Raw genomic sequence first — 11475 nt, 5'->3', positions numbered from 1 at the left:
AAAAAAAGGAGTTAAGGTGCTTCTTGTAATTTTGGCTTTATAGATTACAAATTTATTCTTGTAATGTATTCGATGTTGCAGATTTGCATCATAAAAACATTTTACATGCACAGACAAGCATTTTACTTTACCTGTAGTATTACTAATCTCTCCCTCAGGACATGCGGTACAGTCATAGCAGCAAATGGGTTTTCCTTTTTGCAGCACTTTACGAGTTCCTGGAGGACAACTCCCACTGCACACTGACACTGGCACCTGTGTAATACAAAAAGGCAGTGTAACATATGTAAATGTTTGCTATAAAACTGAAAAGATTACATTAATTTGCCTTTTTACTTTCGTGCTGCCCTCCATCCAGATGATGTTTTTGTTAATCTGGAACTCCTGGCCCTCTGGCAGTGATGCATCATACAGCCCTACATTCACTATGTCAGTTATGCCAGCCATAGTTTTCTGCCAGTTAACCAACTCATAAATAGCCACAGGATCCCCATTAGTATCGAATGACACATCATATCCATTTCGGGAAAAATGTACTTTCTTCAGCTCAGTTAGAATCTGTAAGGATGAATTGAGACATAGAGGGAGTGGAAAGAAAAAACAAAACAATATTTGAACAACTAAAAGTAATGTTTCACTTAAGGTTTCTTAGAGACAGTGAAACATGTTGGCAATGACTGATTCGTTTTTACTGACCTGCTTGGACTGTAATTTGGTTAGTTTGTCACACTGAGCTGTGACATTTCTTCCCTGACATAATGCATTATGAATGGCATGTGCAATTGCATACACAGCCTTGTACACCATGTTACTAATTCTAAGCTGAGATGTATCAGTGTACGGGGTTTGGAGAGTCTTTATATCTTCAGTTCCATTACATACTTTCTTTCCTGCAGAATTACCTAAAAATAAAAAAGGCACCAAAATGACAGACAATTGAATTCATCCATTTAACATCATATCTTTTGAACATATCACTCAACAAACAAAGAGTCACGTTTGAGAAAAGGGGCCACAGTAATAGTGTTGGCTGACTGCCTAAACTTGACCTAAAGGTTAAACATATAGATTATGATTTGTTGCAGTAACGGACCTTTTTGATTATGTTGGATTTGAAATTGCTTAAATTACAAAAAAGAACATGTCTGGCCTTTTTAAGACCAGACATTTTACAAGAAACTCTAACAACCAAGAAAAACGAAAAATGTTTCTCACTTTCTTTTATTGTGCAGTTGAAGGAATCCTCCCAGAACTCAGTAAGCAGTGGTGATACAGCCACTTGAGCAAAAGAGAGATTCAACAGGAAGTTTCTGAAACCTGGGATTACAGATTTCTGAATTCCAAATCCAATGGTCCCAGCGAGAAAACTGTACTTCCTTAATCCCGGGTTGGTCACCCATGACTCACTGCCTATCCATTGTCGAGGTGGGAAAGGCTCACGTGATAACTCCTCAAACAGGATCTTCATGTCGCCTGAAGATGCAAATGCCACAACAACTACAGCCTTTGACCTTTAGAGACAAAATAATTTTTTTGACTGTCTTATAACATCATGAAAGATTACATTAAATAAATGAAACTAAATTCCCACGTCATATAGAAACCTGCGGATAACATCTGCTACTTTCTGAATCCTGCTATGTGGGTGGGTCCGATAGAAGGACAAAGAGTATTCCACACAGATCCCCTCTCTCTGTGCTGCTTCAAGAAAAGATGCTATGCCGTTATTTCCATAATCCGAATCTGACCGAACAGCACCTATCCAAGTCCAGTCAAAGTGTTTTATCAACTTGGCTAGAGCAGCAGCTTGAAACTGGTCACTGGGGATTGTTCTGAAAAAACTTGGGTACTGCTGCTTGTTAGACAAGCATGTACATGTGGCAGAGGGGCTCACCTAAAACAAAAGAAGACAAGGTAATCCTATAAGAACTGCAGATGTGCATGGATATTTTAAACACCTAGTTTGAAAAAAAATTAAAGTATTTACTTGAGGAATGTTAAAGGGACTGATGATCCGTGACATGCTGATGGATGGCGTAGACCCAGACTCACCAACAACAGCCATCACCATACCTGACTGGGAGCAGTTTTTGCCAGTGTGAAACACAAGGTCCAAGCTATTCAAAAACTGAAATGCCAAATGCACTGTCATGGAAACTGATGCACATGAGTCATAGATCTGATACCCAAGCCTGATTCCGGGCAGCAGCTCTGTATTGTTGTTAATCTCTTCTATGGCAAAGACCATTGCATGTGACAACTGCAGCTCATCGGCATTTATGCTGCAGACAGACAGTCACCTCACTGTTAAAATTGTAGGCTACATAGATTTTGTTAAGATGAAATTTCATACAGATAACACACAGCAAGAAAGATTACCATTACAATACATGCAACATGTTCATAATTTTTTCCATACTGACCTCCCTTTGCATCTTACTGGCTCAGGCATGATGGTATAATCATGGCTCACTGTTTGCGTGTAGGAGTGAAGAGAGAAAGCACCCCCAATAATGAAGTCCCCATCCATTGAGAATGCAGGTAGATGAATGCTACCCTGCAACTTACATTTCACAGAAGAAGCTTCAGTACCAGCCCAAGCACCTGTAAAGCTACTCCTTTGATTCCGACTATCCAGAGACACACCCAAGGCAGAAACTGAGTTCAGCTGAAACAAACACAGAGCAGATACCAGACCAATTAAAAGAACTGAGACTGCCATCTCTCCCTGATGCCAGGTATGTGTGTAAGTGGAATTTATATAGGGTTTTAGAGAAAGGGCTCTGCTCTACGCCTTCAAGAGGACATGATCTTACGCAGTGGTCTTTGATTAAAAGTCTGAAAGGTCATTCATTACTCTAAACAGGAGTGTATATTACAAATAGCCTTGACAGATACTATGAGTTTAGCTGGATTCATTTAGCTTAAAAAAAACAAAACAAAACAAAACAAAACTTTGTCCCCGATAAGGCTTGGAGATATCCTAAAGTTATCTTATCATTCAGTATTTCTTCATTTGACGTTTAATACATTTAGCTCAGTTTATGTGTTGAGAGTTCTAAGTTGGCATGTTTGCAGTCATGTAACTGTACAATATTTCCACACAGAGTCTTTGGCAAATTAATGCTGGAAATTTACTAAGAAATATTAAAAGAAGCTATAATTGTAAAGTCTCACTCTGCTACTACCACCTAGTGGACAACATGATTAAATAAAATATGAGCAATTCATCTTTTACTGTCAACTGAAGACATTTGAATTATAGCCTAATCACAAAAACACATCTTAAAATACTAACAACTTAAAAAAAGAGGCTAATACTAATATATACACCAAAAATGAAAAACATAACCATGACTGTTTCTATTATATTCTCTGCTGTTTTTCCTCTTCTGGTTAAAAAGACCTTTTCTCTTCAGTGTCAGCCAGTACTTGCTCAGATAGAATTGCTCTTACTTTATCTGGAATCACAATCACAATTTAAGGTGCTCTGATCAGCGTTGTTGTTGCTATACAAAAAAAGTAAAGTAAAAACATGGAAGCAAACATCAGCAAGAATGGGTGACTGAACTGGAGATTTAGGTTCCACGGGCATGTATAATGCCCAGTACTCCTTAGATTTCTCTGAGTGGTCACTGACTTCAGAGCCAGCTGTACAGAATAAGCTTAACATACAATCAACAAGATACATGTCTACGCGTGAGTCTTGGTCTCCATAGTGTTAACAGTACTAAAAATAAAACTGTAGACAAGTAAGTAAAGAAACTTGATTTATTTACATTGCCAATTTTCTTCTATGTTTTTGATAATGTTTTTATAAGCAGTAGTTTTTCTGTGAAAAAGAATAGAATAAAATAGAATGGAACAGCACTTTGTGTCACTGTACATATACACAGCGAAATTATGGAAGCTGCACACCAACTGTGCAGGAATGAAATATAAATAGTAATACAGTAAGAAACAAATAGATAATGGTAATAAGAACCAAAGCTATTTAAACCGCGTTTTCTCAACGATATTAATAGCTCTGCAGTTTGTTGCAATCCACTTGCCATTTGTGTCAGTCAAAATGTGCGAGGTAGACGTACTGAGCCCCCGATACGCTGTGAGGTGGTTCGTTGCAAGCTGAGTGACGCGTTAGCCAATGTGCTAGCAGCAGGCCCGGCTAATGTATGCATTGCGTCAATGTGATATTTTAAGCTGAAGAAGAAAATTCCTTCTTCCGCAATGTGCATACGACTTTATGTCAGTCAACTGTTCAGTCTTGTTATTTTTTTAATACTCAAATTTCCCATCAAGAGGGCCAATGTGCATTTATCATCACTGCCAGACCTACTGCCCATTTGCACATGTGCGAATGTAACTCTTGGACAAACTGCCTGAAATGCGTTGACAGAAACGTTTCAGGGATTTTGAGTCATTCTGCGCTCCAGATGCATTAATTGCATTATTTATTTATTTTTAATTATCACTGATTAATCTTTGTTAACGTGTTAATTTTTACAGCACTTTTATGGCCTTTATTGTTTTTTGTTTTTGTTTTTGTTTTTTTACAAAAATAGCAACTTTGTCTTCTCTACAAAAATGCCACAGGGGCAGCAGCAAAAAATATATTAAGTTAGTAATGCCGAATTTATTGATTCTACTACTTGCTTTACTACTCTACTTTACTTGCACTAAATCTTGCATAGTCTGGAAGTTGTCCAGAAGTTGACATTGTCATTAGGGTATTCTTTATCTAATGAGCTAATATGTACCTAGAAAGTGGATGCCCTGTCATAAAATATGCATGTAGGTGGTGCTATACTACAATGAAAAAGAAACCAGAGGAGATATAAAATGAGGTAAGCATTCATTAAGATAAGAAAAGTGGTGTAAAGAGAAAGAGTCATTATGGGGCCATTTTTTGACACACTGAAGTTCTTGTATTTCTATGTGATCATGATTTACTTCTCATCCCACTTTTTCATCTCAGAGTCTCTTTTCTCAACCTGCAAGTTAAGGAGACAGTTTTATCTTAATGGGATGCACAAACCTGGAGATGTTATTTTGGGGGGGCTGTTTGAAGTTCACTACACCTCTGTTTTCCCTGAGCTAACGTTTACCTCAGGGCCAAACATGTTGAGTTGCCAAGGGTAAGTACTATATTCATGCATTAAATGCACCAATTCATGAAAGCAAACACTGGTGCAGATTTTTATACTTTTGTTAATTTTCAATATTGAGTTTTTGGGGTTTTTTGTTTTGTTCTTTACAAGGTTTGACCCTCCTGGATTCAGGCATGCCATGACAATGGCCTTTGCTATTGATGAAATCAACAAAAACGCCAATCTGCTACCTAATGTGACTCTTGGATACAGTCTTTATGACAACTGTGCCACACTTGTAATTGGATTCAGTGCTGCATTATCATTAGTCAGTGGTTGGGAGGAAAAGTTTCTGCTTCACGAGAACTGTTTGGGGACCCCTCCAGTTGTAGGGATCGTGGGTGATTCCTTCTCAACATTTTCTATTGCAACCTCTGATGTAATAGGTTTATTTAAAATGCCAATTGTAAGTTTCCTGTCCTGTATTTTACATGTGCTTTTGGCATGCTGTATTAAAGTTAATGTTTCTCACTAGGGTGAGAAATGACAAAATGAAAAAATAGGATATATACATTGTATATTAGTTCCAGCTTCTCAGCATCAATCTGTTTTGATTTCAATTGTGTTTTTTGATAGGTGAGCTATTTTGCAACATGCTCTTGTCTAAGTGACCGTCATAAGTTTCCGTCTTTCTTTAGAACCATTCCAAGTGATGCCTTTCAGGTAAAACTTTCTTCTACAAAGAGCAAATGTATTTTACAGCAAGTGAATTGATGTAAGTTACCCCGAACTAAACAACGCATTTTTTTTTCTTCAATTTTTCATTTTTTTCTGGATTACGTACTGTGCAAATTGATTAGAAAGAAAAACTGTGATTATGTAATTGTATTGTTTGCACTGAAATATAATTCAAGCCTAAACTAAGAATTTCACTGGTCTTTATGTAGGTTCATGCAATGATTCGAATTCTAAAACACTTTGGGTGGACGTGGGCTGGTCTGCTGGTAAGTGATGATGATTATGGAGTCCATGTAGCGAGATCATTTCGACAAGCGTTGGCTCAGTCTGGTGGAAGTTGTCTTGCCTACTCAGAAATTTTGCCCTGGGGTGAAAACTCAGCTGAACTAAGGAGGATTGTTGAGGTGATGAAGAAGTCCACAGCACGTGTGGTAATTGTCTTTGCACATCAAATCCACATGATTCAACTAATGGAGGAGGTATATCTAAATCAAATTGTATTCATCAGTCGCCTCTTGCTTAGTAATTAGAGATGTAAATTATATTACAGACATTATATTCATGCAAATGAATTGCATGCTGTGTGGTCAAATATTTATGGATGCTGGAGGTATTTCCATTCTTTGTTGTGATCAGTGATGGGGTCATTAGTCAAAAAAAGTAATTTATTACATATATTTTCCAGCTCACTTTTCTTAAAGTAATGTAGTATGCTACTTAATTACTCTCAGGAGAAAGAAATTCGTTATACTACTTGCTACATTACTTTTGCGTTTCTCTGTTTTTTCTCTGTTTCATAATTAGCATTTTAGGCTACAGCCCCACACACCAGCACAACTCCTTATCCAAATTAGGACACACATATAATCTTTCCCCTTGTATTTCGGGTAGGAAAACAAAGCCCACAACACAAAGCAAAGATGAAAACAGCACAAAGAAACTTCAAAGTCATTGCCACAGAGATTCTACTTTAGAAACATGAACAGATAGAATAGGAGGCTACAGCCTGCTCGTGACTGGTTTTGTTACCTTTTGAAGTTCAAGGTCTGTTTGCTGGGCTGGGGTCATCATTCCCTCAGTTTTAACATCATGCTTGATTCTTGGCTAGTTTAGCATTAGCATGCTATCTTTGCAGATGCTTGTAAAGATCTGAAGTTGTGTTAGCAGGATGAGGCAGTTGTTTTTGCTCAGGTTGAAGTTTGCACTTTACCGTCATGCTCATGTCCTTTTGGACAAAAAAATAAAAGTAATGTCCATAGTGGATATGAAAATTACTTTCATCAAACTGTGCCACTATCTTCCTCCTCTGTCACATGAACCAAAATCAGCTGGTTGTAGCACATGTGCAAAAAAGAACCAATAAGCATAATGCATAGCAAGTAAACCAACATTTCCTACCACTACTGAGATCTCAATTTCCATCCCTGTATGTAATGATTTCAAGATTTGTAATGATTCAATCCTAGACTATGTACAGATTTTTTTTGTTCCTTATATTTCTAAATAGGTGATAAAGCAGAATGTAACAGGGCTGCAGTGGATGGCTAGTGAAGCCTGGACAACAGCAGCTGTACTCCAAACAACCCGACACATGCCATATCTGAGTGGCACTCTGGGCATTGCCATTCGTCGAGGAGAAATACCAGGGCTCAGGGATTTTTTAATGAAAATGCATCCTGACATTTATGACAGAAATAACAATGGAAATAGCATGGTAAGATTGTAACTTTAAAATACACTTGTACTCACAAAATTAAAATAAAATGAAAATATCTTTTTTAAGACTGTTTGAAATATTTTTCAGGTAAGACAGTTTTGGGAATACACCTTTCAGTGTAGATTTGCTCCACCTCCATCAGGTTGGTTACAAGGTGGGGGAGCACTCTGCACTGGACAAGAAGAACTAGCAAATATGGAGACTGAGTTTTTGGATGTTTCTAACCTCAGGCCTGAGTATAATATTTACAAGGCGGTGTATGCTCTTGCATATGCCCTTGATGACATGCTACGCTGTGCACCTGGGAGGGGGCCTTTCAGTGGGAACAGCTGTGCTACTTTGCAAAAATTAGAGCCATGGCAGGTGTGGTATTGGTTAACACACTAACATTTATTTTTATTGTTGTAAAATTCAGCTCTTACACTCAAGTGAAAAAGAATGTTTAAATGGGACGTTATACAGTACTGTGAAAAAACTAAGTACACTCTTTCAATTCGATTCAGTTCAGTTCAGTTTCATCTATATAGCGCCAAATCACAACAACAGTTGCATCAGGGCCCTTTATATTATAAGGTAGACCCTACAATAATACATACAGAGAAAAACCCAACAATCATATGACCCCATATGAGCAAGGACTTTGGTGACAGTGGGAAGGAAAAACTCCCTTTTAATAGGAAGAAACCTCAGGCAGAACCAGGCTCAGCAAGGGGCGGCCATCTGCTGCAACCGGTTGGGGAGAGAGAAGGAAGACAGGACAAAAGTCATGGTGTGGAAGAGAGCCAGAGATTAATAACAAGTATGATTCAATGCAGAAAGGTCTACTAACACATAGTGAGTGAGAAATGTGACTGAAGAAAAAAACACTCATTGCATTATGGTAATCCCCCACCAGCCTAGACCAATTGCAGCATAACTACAGGAGGATTCGGGTTCACCTGATCCATCCCTCTATATGCTTTAGCAAAAAGGACAGTTTTAAGCCTAATTTTAAAAGTAGAGATTGTGTGCCCTCTCTCTTTTGATTCAATAGCTTGGAGAACCACCTTTAGTAGCATTAACTTGGAGCAATCAATTTCTGTATGATTTATCAATGTCTCACATTTTTGCAGAAGACTGGCTCTTTTTTTTAACAACATTGCTTTAGTTATTTTGATTTTGTAGGTATGTTTAAGTACAGCACTTCGTCCATTGCAACACTAGTTTTCTTCAAATTGTACTGTCACAAACTTACACATTTAACATGATAATTTAATCTTGTAGAATCTGTAATGTAGATCTTGGGTTTTTGGAAATTCTGTAAGCAGTGCATAGTCTGACTTTCAGGCAACCTTGCTGGGACGCACTCTCCCGGGAAGAATTTGGCATTGTGTTAACACACGTGAATGCTCTAGAACACCAAACTCCTGAATCTTCTGTTTATATAGAGGTGGTCACACTTGCTGATGATCAGTTAATAAAGTACATGTGAGTAGCAATACCTTTCTGCTACTTACCCTTTTAATTCCTATGGAAATAGTAAGAGTGTTCCTGTGAACTTCTTTTTCACGTGAGTAATTGGTGTTAAAGACAGATTTTGAAAACACAAGATTTTATTAACATTGTCATTAGAACATAGTTATTTTACATGTGTGAGATGAGCAAATTTATTTGCAAAATAAAAATGAATAACTGCACATTTGACTAGACATTGTGGTGACTAAAGATTGTTAATTTCAGTAAATTGAAATAAAAAACAATGTTGCAAATTCTGTTATTCCACAAGTTGCAATGCCAAACTAAACTATCCTTAGTTGCTGTAATAAAATCAGTTGAGAATTAAGAATGATCAGTTGAGTCTATAATCAAGTCTCCTTTTCATGTCCCTTTCAATGGTAATCTCTTGATCTTATTTTTTTTAGTTGATGCATTATTTGGAAAAAGTTCACTTCACTACTCCATTTGGAGATGAAGTGTCATTTGATGAAAATGGTGATGCCTTGCCAATATATGATATCATGAATTGGCAATGGCTACCTGATGGAAGTACGAAGGTTCAGAATGTGGGCGTGGTTAAGAAGACAGCCTTGAAAGGTGAAGAACTCAGACTTGATGAAGACAAAATCTTCTGGAACTCTGACTCTAAACAGGTTACTTCTGTTTAATGTTGTTTTTAAATAGTTCTGTGTGACACAGTACAATACAATAATGTTGTGTACAATATATGTGGTATAACTAACCTTGCAGCCAGTGCAGTCAGTGTGCAGTGTAAGCTGTCCCCCAGGTACTCGCATGGCTAGAAAAAATGGGCAACCTGCGTGCTGTTTCGACTGTGTGCGTTGTTCTGAAAGAAAGTTCAGCAATGAAACAGGTTAGTATCATAAAATGTTTCTGATATAAGCAGTTGGTTCACTAGGGTGAATGCTGAAAATACAAAAAAATGTATCTTCCACTTTACACTAGATTCTTTGGAGTGCACCAGTTGTCCCGAAGACTTCTGGTCAAGCCCTCAACGTGATCGCTGTGTTCCTAAGAAAACAGAGTTCCTCTCCTACCATGAACCTCTGGGTATTTGCTTGACAACTGCTTCATTGTTGGGTACATTTATCTGTGCTGTGGTCTTGGGGATCTTCACTCATTATCGCAGCACACCTATCGTCCGTGCCAACAATTCAGAATTGAGCTTCCTGCTTTTAGTATCACTGAAACTATGCTTCCTGTGTTCACTGTTATTCATCGGACGACCAAGGCTATGGACATGTCAACTGAGACATGTAGCATTTGGGATCAGCTTTGTGCTTTGTGTCTCATGCATCCTGGTGAAAACAATGGTTGTTGTGGCAGTGTTTAAAGCCTCAAAGCCAGGAGGGGGAACCAATATTAAGTGGTTTGGTTCTGTACAGCAGAGAGGGACAGTATTAGTTCTTACTTCAATCCAAGCAGCTATATGTACTGCTTGGCTGATATCCTCCTCACCAGTTCCTTATAAAAACACTCAGTACTACAATGACAAAATAGTTTTTGAGTGTGTGGTTGGGTCTACAATTGGCTTTGCAGTGCTACTGGGTTACATTGGTGTACTGGCTATCCTTAGCTTTCTGCTAGCATTTCTAGCCAGGAATCTTCCAGACAACTTCAACGAGGCCAAACTCATCACTTTCAGCATGCTGATCTTCTGTGCCGTGTGGGTGGCCTTTGTTCCTGCTTATGTCAACTCTCCAGGTAAATATGCAGATGCAGTAGAGGTATTTGCCATTTTGGCCTCAAGCTTTGGCCTATTGGTGGCACTGTTTGGACCAAAATGTTACATAATTCTGCTGAAACCAGAGCGAAACACAAAAAAGGAAATAATTGGTCGTGGCACGGCAAAGTCATAAGGTATCAGTTTTCACCAGTCTTAACTAAAATGAATGAACTATTTTAAGTGCATATGTATTAGCATTACTGTCGCTTTGTATTTGCATTCTTGCTTTTTTTTTTTAACCATAGTATATACTGGATTGCTTCCTCCCTGAAGAAGAACCAGTATATTGAAATGTTGGCTTTGTAGAAGTGTTTCAAGAATTAAATTATTACATTAATGATTAAATGACTGTAATTGTTTTTGTACTTGTTATTCTTTGCTATTATTTATTATTATTTGCCTGATTGCATTCGCGAGGGTTTGAAATATATGAAAAAAAAAATAATTTGTCTATGCTGATTTTCTTTCTAAGGAAAAAAACATGTATGAATGTACTATTGCTGTGTGATTTATTACTATTACTGAAGGCTACTTACCATACCAATACCAACTAGATTTTTAAATCTTAATATAAAATGAATAACAGTAGGGTGGACATTACGTAAGGCTGCACTTTTTGCAGCGATCTCGTATAGAAAGCTATTCCGTGCGTATAAAAAAAGGTCCGCGGCTCCGAACCGTAGTAAAGGGACCTCTGGCTTTTTTTTTTT

At 37.8% G+C, this 11475-nt stretch overlaps 2 protein-coding genes across 2 annotated transcripts in view; one reads left to right on the top strand and one right to left on the bottom strand.

The window, feature by feature from the left end:
* The window catches only part of LOC102208323 (extracellular calcium-sensing receptor-like), a 36804-nt gene extending 32626 nt beyond the window's left edge, over positions 1–4178 (bottom strand). The window contains exons 1-8 of the mRNA XM_013916055.1: positions 4089–4178; positions 2424–2668; positions 1988–2282; positions 1605–1894; positions 1216–1511; positions 697–890; positions 337–558; positions 132–255 (exon numbers count right to left, since the gene is read on the bottom strand). Of these exons, the coding sequence (XP_013771509.1) occupies positions 132–255; positions 337–558; positions 697–890; positions 1216–1511; positions 1605–1894; positions 1988–2282; positions 2424–2668; positions 4089–4178 (1756 nt within the window). The remainder of the gene's footprint in view (positions 1–131; positions 256–336; positions 559–696; positions 891–1215; positions 1512–1604; positions 1895–1987; positions 2283–2423; positions 2669–4088) is intronic.
* Positions 4179–4992: 814 nt separating this feature from the next.
* On the top strand, positions 4993–10898 carry LOC102208044 (extracellular calcium-sensing receptor-like). The gene is made up of 9 exons (XM_005753613.2): positions 4993–5135; positions 5259–5553; positions 5724–5810; positions 6035–6304; positions 7333–7539; positions 7630–7905; positions 9444–9671; positions 9769–9892; positions 9985–10898. Exons 1-9 carry the CDS (start codon positions 5026–5028, stop codon positions 10896–10898), a joined length of 2511 nt encoding a protein of 836 aa, XP_005753670.2. The 5' UTR covers positions 4993–5025.
* The last annotated feature ends 577 nt before the right edge of the window (positions 10899–11475 follow it).

The sequence above is a fragment of the Pundamilia nyererei genome, unplaced genomic scaffold (genome assembly GCF_000239375.1).
Source record: "Pundamilia nyererei isolate P.nyererei 1_Seehausen unplaced genomic scaffold, PunNye1.0 scaffold00443, whole genome shotgun sequence".
Lineage (NCBI taxonomy): Eukaryota > Metazoa > Chordata > Actinopteri > Cichliformes > Cichlidae > Pundamilia > Pundamilia nyererei.
The sequence above is the reverse complement of the archived record's forward strand: the minus strand, read 5'-3'. Positions and strand labels throughout refer to the sequence as shown.

What these genes read in the sequence shown, in the direction of transcription:
- LOC102208044 (XM_005753613.2), top strand. Translation starts at nt 5,026, where the DNA reads ATGCACAAACCTGGAGATGTTATTTTGGGGGGGCTGTTTGAAGTTCAC. An exon ending in GGAACTCTGACTCTAAACAG is followed by an intron (nt 9,672 to 9,768) that starts GTTACTTCTGTT and finishes CTAACCTTGCAG; the next exon opens with CCAGTGCAGTCAGTGTGCAG. An exon ending in AAAGTTCAGCAATGAAACAG is followed by an intron (nt 9,893 to 9,984) that starts GTTAGTATCATA and finishes ACTTTACACTAG; the next exon opens with ATTCTTTGGAGTGCACCAGT.